The following is a 10,736-nucleotide window of genomic DNA, read 5'->3' as shown; positions in this document are numbered from 1 at the left end:
TTCAACACAGATAGCTACACCAAGGACCACATACAGTTCAGCCTAAAATAAATCATACCCTGACCAAAATTTGCATTGTGATTTTTTTTACTTAATGGATGAAAATATTTTAAAAATCAACATGTGGGAACAGTTGTTTTTTTGTTTTTGTGTGTGTTTTTTTATAATGTGTTTGATTTGCTGAAGTGTTCAGTTTTTTTTTTTCAGTTCAGTGTTGAGGGTTTTTTTGTTTTGCACTTCAGGGCCTACGTAATTTGTTCATAGAAGTTTGTTTACTATTGCACAGTTTGTTAGCTGTCAACTTTATTTACTACAATTTATTCGACTGATGCAAACGTTCGGTTTATATCTTGTCTGTAGAGGAAGTAGTACTATGAAAGTAAAATGAATGTAAATATAAATGCAATTTTACAAATATCCCCGTCAGTCTTCGTCAGATTCCCCCCCCCACACACACATTATTATTTGTCCTCGACCTTGTCACCGCTTTGCCTGCACGCAATTTATAAACCGTACGACACGCCGAGTCACAGTATTTTAATTTGCTAACTTTATTCTGAAATCTTTGCCTTGCCGAAGAACGGATATCCGGAAGTGAGCCCAGACAACAGGAAACGACAGCTCGGCAGCGACCCTCACAGTAAGTTAAATGTTTCTTGTATAATGTCAAATAAAACAATGCCATTATCCGAATGCTGCACGACAGACCACATTTTACGTCGCATTGAGGTGACACGAAACACTATTAGGTAATTATATATCTTCCGTGTTGAGACGAGTTCAATCGCTACCGTAGATTTAGCATTCAGAAATGTCAACAATGCAGATGCGCTTCTATCTCGAATTTGAAGCCATCGACCAACACTTCGGAGTCTTTTGTGTTTTTCTGGTTCTAATATTGATGAATTGAAGTCCTTTGCTTTTCACGGAGGTGAATTATCTTTCATAATATTTTATTATTTATGTCCCCACCCTGAGGACAAGCGGTACAGAGAATGGATGGATGGATGTTATTGAACTATCGTAGCATATTTAAATAATAATAACAAAACAAAAAACTTCTAGTGTCAACGTTATAGATGTAAGTATAAACGTTACTACTACTACTAAGTAATAATAATTATAATAACTAATAGTGATGCCGCTGCATAATTTCGTCAAGGTTTGGCAATTAAGATTTTATTTTTGGCAAATCATTGTGTATGGTTTTACTGATCTTCTCGAACAACAGCCTTGATCTGGGCAAAGCGGGGTTCTAGACCTGATGCATATGTAGTGCTCAATTTGAGAGTCAATTAAAATGCATTTGGTAGCATCATGATATTAACACAACAAAAGTGCTGACTGGAGCTTGAGTGTATGATGAACTTTAGAATGTATGTGGTCACTGAATTGTAACTTCACTGCACACTCGTGAAGTGTGCGGGGTTTTGCCTCACGATTTCCCGAGTGGCCGAGTTTCAGCCACTGGTTTTGCAGAAATTCCAAATTTGAATTGCATTTGCATGAACACCGCAAATTATTCTTCATCAAAATGCACAGAAACAAGGGCGATATGGCTATTTAAATTGAGGACCCAGAGAAAAAAGGCTGAATTTAGATTCGTTTATTTTAACATAGTAACATAATATTAACCTTTAATAAGAGGTCATCATCACATGAAAACATTTAAAAAGAAAAAAAAAGAATTGAAAGTATTGAACAGAATAATCGGCGCTTTCAGACATCCAAGGAGGCGGACATTTCAGCTGTAGATCAAAGCTGACGTCACCTGGACGTCACGTGACCAAACCCAGACAACAGGTGAGTCATGATGTAAGCATCTCCGAACGCACATCGTGTGGCCTGTGTCGGGATATACATTTGTGTCCACGTCGCACACCACCTTTCAAAATTTTGAACTGAAAAATGAACAATTGCTGGCTTATTGCTTCCAGTCAATGGGAAAAAAAAAACCTTCACGAGCTAGCAAATATTAGCATCATAAGTTACTGCGAGATTTACTTTCAAGTCATGAATGTTCTCACACTGTAATAACACATACACACAGGAAATATAACAATACTGACAGGCATATATTCTTCCTAATCTGTGATCATCAAGTTATATTGATCATGTTAAATCGCAACTGTCTTCTTTGTACTCTTTATTTTTTTATTTAAGGGTAACCGCAGGACCAGCTGTGTGTGTGTGTGTGTGTATATATATATATATATATATATATATATATATATATATATATATATATATATATATATATATAACGTTAATATATTAGTTGTACTTCTAATTAATTTTCTGATTGTTCTTTTAAGTTACTGTATATTTAAAGTTGAATTTTGGTTTCATTACGAATGAATAATCAAGTTTATTCATGATTTCAGTATCAAAATGATTAAGATTACTTCCCAAAAATAAATAAATAAAAAATCGTCCAGCCGTGCTTAGCTGTGTGTGTGTGCGCGCGCGCGCTTGTATGCTAAATCGAGTGTGTGTATGTTGGGGGAAAGGGTTGGAGCATGTCCCGTTTCCTGCCTCCCTCCCATGGCTCTAATTGAAAAATTTGGGTGGCCCTGCTTGTTTGTTTTGGATAAATGTAGTGGGTCGGCGTTTCGGAGCGTTTTTTTTTCTTTTCTTTTTTTCTCAGCGCCATTGCTGTGTCAGGCTGATCCTTGTTTGCAAAGCAGCACTTTTCTCTCACCCCTGACGGCGCTTGACGGTCATCCCCACCTGGTAGTTGCTTTTCGCTGCGTGATTTCTTCACCCAGCCGAACCTCTTCTGAATGAGAGAGGCGCTCGAGCACTGGGTAACGGGTCACCGAAGAGCGCAAATAAAGAAGTTGGAGTCCAAAAGAGTCCGCATGTTTGCATGACATTGCTTACAGACGGTACGCATCATGTTCAACTTTACATTTGTCATTTTAGTACATTCGATGGCTCAATAAGAACTGACTATCATATCAGAAAATGGATTATAATTTCTCAGAGTTAGACATTTATTCATTTAACTACAATTAAAAATGTGTAATTTACACATAATTGATCTTTCAATGTCCTTCATAAGCATTCAGCTATTAGCATGCAGCTATTAGCATTCAGCTATTAGCATGCAGCTATTAGCATTCAGCTATTAGCATGCAGCTATTAGCATGCAGCTATTAGCATGCAGCTATTAGCATTCAGCTATTAGCATTCAGCTATTAGCATTCAGCTATTAGCATGCAGCTATTAGCATTCAGCTATTAGCATGCAGCTTCCAGCATTCCCACGCGCTTTCTGCAGAAATGTCACTTAGTCCAGTCAAGTTGAACATTTCTCATTTTGCAATGTCACTGAGCACAATTGCCTGTCGCCAGTCTCGTAAGCCTCAAAAACAAATTTCTGCATTTTGTGGTCCCTATTACGTATCCGTTTGTTGTTTTAGGCTTCTCGTTGGGGGTCTTCGTTGTAAGCTGAAAAGTACTGGAGGCTTGCAAACAAATAGACCGTAGGCATTCTTGGAGATGACCGACATGGAGGGCAGACATCAGGATGTCAAGTCGTGAGCCCGACCCAGATTCACGCCAGCACTTTGTTGCTTTTCCTTGTCACGAAAAACTCCTGCGGTTACTTGCAGACAGGACACGCTTTGAAAACAATTTCATTTCAGGACGTTTTTTTCCCCCAGCATTATCTTGCATCAACTTCGACAAAAATAAGATGTCCCTTTCATCAAAACGTTGACGTAAACATGATCTTTAATGAATGTAACTTAAATATGCAACACTTTCACATTATGCAAGGTTCGAGACAATCTTTTTGCTCTGGTGCGTTTTTTCTTGGGTGCACCAAGCACAAAAGTTAGGAATACCTCAATTTCCCACTGTGTCGCATTCATGCCACAGTTTTACAGTTTCTTCTCATTAGAAGAAAAAAAAAGTTGTCTGTCTTTTTAGGCAATGATGACTGGTAAACGATTAACGATCTGATCAACTTAAGTTCTTTTTTCGAAGCACAATTCCACAAGGCAAATCATTTACTCAAAAGTAGAAGTGTGCCCAAAAAAGTGATTGACATAAGAATCAAGATTATCTTTTACTATGATTCAGAACCGATATAAAATGTCCTAAAGTCAATTGTATTTATTTTTATTCAATTTTAATCAAATTTATAGCTAGCTACAGAATAGCAGTTGTGTTTTTTGTGGCACATCCATAGATTGAAACCGAAATCATTGTCAATCAAATCATTTTGAATGGAAAATCAATTCTGAATTCAAATCACGGACCCAAAAATCTGAATTGAATCGAGTCATCCCAATGATCCGTGTCAGCATGTTGGTTGGGGGATGAATTACTCAAGTACAGTAATGAAGTATTTGTACTTCCCATCTGTGATGATGGAGAGGATGGAACGGCTTTAGCGTGTGAATGTAGTGATCGGTGTAAATGGGTGTCTTTGTGCCCCGCAAGCCATCACACACACACACGCGCGCACACACACACACACACACACACGCGCGCCAATCACTGCCACATGTGAATCTCTTTTGAACATCAACGGAGGTATGAATGCGTCTTTCACAAGATCAACATGTGGTCCACGCTGATATTCTTCATGCGTGTGTGTTTGACGGTGACCAAGAATGAAGACCAAGACTTTGTCATGCTGCATCTTTTTTTTACTGTTCTCTCCAAATGTACTGTTCACATGAATTTAAAAGTATTTTCTTACATTTATGAAAGACCTGACTTATTGCATTTTAAGACAATTCAGAATCTTTTAAATTTAGATTTACAGTAATTGAATTAGATTATCAAAAATATTTTCATCTCATTCTTGCTGATGTCAATGTTTGTGTAACACTTAAATGATTATAACATGAACACGTGTTACTTTCATTAATAAACAAAATCATTTGACCAGTTACTGCCGCCACAACATTTACTTTGGAATTTAATATTTGTGGAGTTTTTATCATGTCCCTGACATTTAAGAAGAATTGGTGGGCCATAATTAATCGATTATCGGATTGAATTGAAGTGAATCGAATCGGGGGAAAAGGAATTTGATTCTGATTGAATTGAAGTGAATCGAATAGAATTGGAAAAAATGGAAATCAAATCGGATTAAATTGAAGTGAATTGAATCGAATCAGGAAAAATGGAAATTGAATCGGATTGAATGGAAGTGGATCGAATCGAGGGAAAATTGAAATCGAATCGGATTGAAGTGAATCGAATCGAATCGGGAAAAATACAATCGAACTGAACTCTTGGGAGTCAAAATCGAATCGATTGAGGAAATTAGAATCGATACCCAGCCCTATTTGCATCCATGCTGTTTTGAACGGCCGCATATTGATGTGATAGTGAATGTCAGAGTGGCGTGCGCGCGCGCGTGCATGTGTCCGATGATCCGAGTGTTATGGCGAAGGGTCTGGGCAGTGTTCCCGTTTTCATGCACAGCCTCTGGAGTAAAGTAAACACAGCGGCTCTTTTCTCATCCCGCCCGTCAGCAGGCTCTCCCTCGGCCGATGCCAGAGACCACACACCCAGACCACACACACACACATGCATGTTCGTGTGCACACACACTTGTATATATACACACACACACACACACACGTATGTACGTACGCGCACACACGATATAGCGTGCATATGCACACTTCCTGGACCCATCTGCGGATGCATCCCCATATTGCCAAACAGACAGACCACACATGACTGGTTGAGGGTTCAGGCCCCTCTCACGCTATCTCGCTGAGCTGTCATTTGACCTATCGGTTGTTTGTGCACGTGTGGAGAAATCTTGGATAGGTTTAAGAATCGCTTTCTTACAATGAAGGGATTTTGTTTACCTGCCGCCAGTCCTGCTGTAAACATGTCATTTGAAAAAAAAAAAAGCACATTTCAAGTTCCTTTGTTGGTAAATGCCTTTGAAGGTCGCATTTTTAGCAATGTGAAGCTAGCGTGTTTATGAAATGCGCTATATAACTAGCGCCGCCATGCCTTTTTTTTTTTTTTCATAATTAGTGACAAGATAGTCTGGATTGGTCATCCTTTACGTGAGCTGGTATTCATTTATTAGAGGAAAATGTGTGGTTCATCATAAATGGATTTGCGCTCCTGCCAAGGTTCGACTGTCTTGTGTGAGTTTATGCGTAATGATTGTTGAGGCCCGGTTTATTTATTCTTTGCAATGAAGTTGACATTCTTTCTCCTCCTGCTCTCTGCTCCGCCATTCCTGGCTTTTCACTTTACTACTTTCTACCGTCTTTGAAATAACTCTTGCAGCGCATATTTTGCATTGATTCGAAGCCGGGGCCATTGTTTAATTATATTATTATTTGTAATTGTATTCGTCGTATCTTATGACTTTGGGATTATTTGAGTTTAAGGTTTCCCCCCATTTTGATGTAAAAAGTAAATGGCTTTCATAAGGCCCAAAAAAAAAGATCTAACAATTACCGGCACATAAAATGCTAAAATATATTTCCAAGTGTGAAAAAGTGAAGTATATTGCATTGCTAATTGTGTTTCTTTGAAAATCTTCTCACTATGATTCTTATGTCTTATTGTGTCTTTTGTCCAGGTTTTGATCAGTCCGGTGTCGCCACCTGCGCTGGGCCAGCATGTCTCGCGCCCGTCCACCCCCGCTCGTCACGGGCATCTCGCCCAAGGAGGGTGCGGCTTGGACCAAAGTTACCATCCGTGGGGAAAACCTGGGAACAGGCTCAGTTGACCTCATTGGTAATGTATTTCCGACCACACGACAATCCACATACATTATCTTGGCATGATGTTTACGCCAGGTTTGTTTTATTTATAAAAGAAAAAATATGGACCTGTATATACTGTAAGTACTTCATTTGAAGGTCTATGTGTTGCGTAACGTTGTCTTTGAATTTGTGTGCTCCAAATGTAATTAAAATGAGTGTGTTAATTTTGTGTTAATTTAAAGTTCCTTTAATGCCACAAATTTTTTTTAACGTGCAATTAATGACTAGGGATGTAACGATAACTGCAATATGATTTTGCGATATTAAAACTGCCACAATATCGTCAACGTCATGTCACGATACTAAAAACAGCACATCTGTTTAAAAAAAAAAAGTCTGGTTGATTTCCTTTTGTGCAGTTCTAGCACCCTCTGGTGGCTAGTTTTTTAGTGCAGTTTAATTTTTACAAGGCATGTTTTGGCCCTTCTATGTTTCAAATCCACGCTAATGGTCAGATGAAGAGGAACATAATAATCTTGTAAACCGAGTCGAAATGTGGAGCAACTCCATGTGTGCGTACATTAGCAAGTCAGTGCCTCAGTATGAAGTGTTATTTGAGATTGTAGTCCTCGAGATCCCCTATCCAGCCCGTTTCCCTCCTGCAGTAATCTAATGATCAGCTAATTAGCAAGCTTTGCAGAAGCCTGATAACGATCCTGGTCATGAATCAGGTGTGTTAGTGGAGAGAAACGTGGAAAACAGACTGAATAAGGGGCTCTTGAGGACCCAACTTGAGCACCCCTGCTTTAGACAATACATAACAAACAATAAAATCACAAAATTAAAATCTGTCTGCATTTACGGTAATTTTCCGGGTGCTTCAAAATGTTCGTAGACGCAGACATCGTTCTTCAGCACCAATCAAAACCCAAAACGGGTTATGATGACCAATTCAAGAACAGCACAGGGACAGGAAATGGCGCACTCACGAACATATTATTCACACTTCTATGGGCTACTTTGTTTACCAGATGCTTGACTGCACACGTTGTGCTGCAGTCAAGCACATGACTTAAATATGAACAAATGACGTCATGAGCGCCGTGTGCTATCGCAACTCGGCTTTCGTAGCGGTTGCCAGGTTGATTCCACTTGGACTTGTTTCTTGTGTTTTCACTGCGGTGTCAGTCTTGCAAGCATTTGACCTTTCCCCTCTCCTTTTGTTTGATTGAAGGTCTGTCAATCTGTGGTCACAACTGCCTGCTGACGGCCGAGTGGATGTCAGCCAGCAAGATCGTGTGTCGCGTGGGCCCGGCAAAAGATGACAAGGGAGAGATCATTGTCACGACCAAGTCCGGAGGTCTCGGGACTTCCACCGTTTCGTTCAAACTGCTCAAGCCGGAGAGGATTGGTAAGACAAAGACTCAGCTTTGCGTCAGCTAAATTAGTGACCAGAATGCAGAAAAAGACGGAAAAGTGATCAAGAATGATTTTCAGTCCATTTCAAGACATCCATTTTTTGGGCGGTCTCAAGGTTAACAAAGGTGAGGGGGGGGGGGGGATCCAAAATTGTCCTTGATTAAAGTTACACCTTCCACTGTAGAAATATATGACATATTTTTAGGGGTGTCAAAATTAGTGGGTTGATTTTCAGGTAATTCAACGGCACAAATTTTTTTAAACGCGCGATTAATGACCGCCCCTTACTTGGAAATCCTGAAATGGAGGAATTCAAGTCGCAACGCAGCAGACACGTCCACGTCCAAATTTTGCTGTCATAAATTCAATAATAATGCATTTATTTGTAGAGACGATACGTCAAGTTGCATTTTACAATTTTTAAAATGTGCAGAATTTCACAAGTTACTTCATGCTAAAGATTAGCTTTTAATATGAAAAGAAAAATGCACTGAGCGGTTACCAACGTCTCACAAATGCAATGATGCCACCTAGTGGCAGAAATATGACCGCAACACAAATCAATATCACATTTGCTTTTTTACAGTACACTACATCTTTGTAATTTTAACTCAAGTTTATGAATTATTATGAATGTACTGTAGCAATGACTAAAAGATTTAGCCATATTTCGTTTAGTTTAACATTTTCCCCCCACTTTTATGTTAACAAGAGTATGAAAACATACTTTATTGTACATTTTATTGTACACTTAGAACAGATATAAAATGTTTTTTAGTAAATGTTGCTCACTACCAATTTGACCAATTTGGTAAGAAAGATGGGAAAATATTTCTTGCCAGTTCATGAATTCAATTTAGTTCACCTTCTAACTCACTCATATGTATCGGTGTTTTTGATCAATCAAAAATATCAGTTTGTTTGAAATAGTCCTCTCCTCTCCCATGCTGGGCAATTTCATTGCAAGAAAAATGCTGAATAACTCGGCAGCTCGTTTGACTGATTTGAATGAAGTGGTCGTGCTCGCAGGTATTTTGGACCAGTCGGCTGTGTGGGTGGATGAGCTCAACTACTACGACATGAGGACTGACCGCAACAAAGGCATCTCACCTCTCTCCCTCCGACCCAACAATCCTCTGGGCATCGAGATCGGCAAGTAAGGACCGTCAGCAGACCATCATAACAGCATCCTTGCATTGCCATAAACGCACCAAATATGCGCCGCTCGTTCAGTCGTTGTTGACATCACGAGAGAGACGAGCTGTGCACATGAGCAGCTTTCTGAAATATGCTGACCGCCCGCACGTGGAATGAAAACAGAATCGTTTTGTGTCAATCAAAGCCTTAAGCCGACTGCGTTTGTGCTGATTTCCACAATTTAAGCAAATAGAAGGCACATTTTTAATATGTACTTCTGTACTAACACAAATACTGTTGGTTCTGTTTTGTTGACATTTATTTTCCAGTACAGTTGAGTGTAGTTCAGAATGCTGCACACTTCCATTGTATATTATATTATTATATTAATTTGGTAAGTTTTCCATTAATCATTTTGATTAAATTAGACATCTTGTATAAAACAAATGTATGACTGGCAGGTGTTATTTTTAGTATATGCTGTGGATGGTGGGCCACAAATGCCCCCTGGGCCATAGTTTGGACACCTCAGGCGGGATACACCAAAACACAGGTGTGTTTAATTTAGTTTTTTTTCAGCACTTCCCCAAATCTGATTTTTTTTTTATACTGGGCCACATCGTATACATACATGCAGTTATTTTACTTTCTTTTATAAGCGTTGCGTACTTATATTTTGAAATATACATTTTGATTTTTCAACTTTTATTTTTAATTTTTTTTTCCATGTCCAACAAGGAAATGCAGATGGCAATATTTGAGAACCACAGGTCAAGATGTCTAGGTGATGTTTTGTTTGATTTGGTTATACCCTCATTTTTTTTATTTTATTGTTGTGTTTGTTTGTTTATTACCAATGACCACTGAAACTCTTGGTGTGAGTTTAAATGAAAATGTTTTGCAAGCGTTTGTCAGCACAAAACCTTTCGTATCAAGAATGTCCTGACTTTTTTCTGACCCGACTTACGTGTGCAAGCATCCTCGTGCGTGTGCATGCGAGTGCGAGCGCGTCAGTGGGTGGTGGCGATCTCGCTTGGATAGGATTGTGTCCGCTTTGGTCCATTAGCTGAGATCAAGCTTGGCTAATGAAGCTCTTGGGGCAAGCAGGCGTCACACCGTTGGCTTCCCACGCCATACTTGAGTACAGTACTGGACTTTTTTGGCAGCACACTGCCCCCTGCTGACAACACAAATATATGTGGTTAGTTACGATAGGAGAAGTTCCACAGCTATTAAAGACGTTTTGTCTTATCTAGATAATATTTCAAATGCATATTTTTTTCCTTTAATTTCAACATCAATTCAACATACAAAGGAGGGCGGTGATTTTTATTTTATTTTATTTTTTTACAAATGCCCTGTGATTGGTGCTCAGTCCAATGCAAGACTTTGAAAATGCACGATTGAATCCAATTTTGAGACGTTTTTTCCTGTTTTGCTCGTCTACTATTAAGCACATTTTTGGATCTGTTTCCAA

General features: G+C 39.1%; 1 protein-coding gene across 5 annotated transcripts in view; it reads left to right on the top strand.

Annotated features, from left to right (window-relative positions):
• The first annotated feature begins 579 nt into the window (after positions 1-579).
• Positions 580-10,736, top strand: part of exoc2 (exocyst complex component 2) — a 34,295-nt gene continuing 24,138 nt past the window's right edge. Inside the window, exons 1-5 of one of the 5 annotated variants that reach the window (XM_086089868.1) lie at positions 580-640; positions 1,724-1,803; positions 6,577-6,734; positions 7,938-8,114; positions 9,152-9,278. In XM_086089868.1, coding sequence (XP_085945994.1) covers positions 6,617-6,734; positions 7,938-8,114; positions 9,152-9,278 — 422 coding nt within the window. In that variant the 5' untranslated portion in view covers positions 580-640; positions 1,724-1,803; positions 6,577-6,616. Of the gene's footprint in view, positions 750-1,723; positions 1,816-6,576; positions 6,735-7,937; positions 8,115-9,151; positions 9,279-10,736 lie in introns of all 5 variants that reach the window. The other 4 variants (XM_086089871.1, XM_086089870.1, XM_086089869.1 and 1 more) reach the window with 4 other exon arrangements.

This window comes from Leptonotus elevatus, chromosome 11 (genome assembly GCF_054856555.1).
Source record: "Leptonotus elevatus isolate MCC_2025b chromosome 11, RoL_Lele_1.0, whole genome shotgun sequence".
In the NCBI taxonomy this organism is placed as follows: Eukaryota; Metazoa; Chordata; class Actinopteri; order Syngnathiformes; family Syngnathidae; genus Leptonotus; species Leptonotus elevatus.
This window is presented reverse-complemented; position numbering and strand designations above follow the sequence as displayed.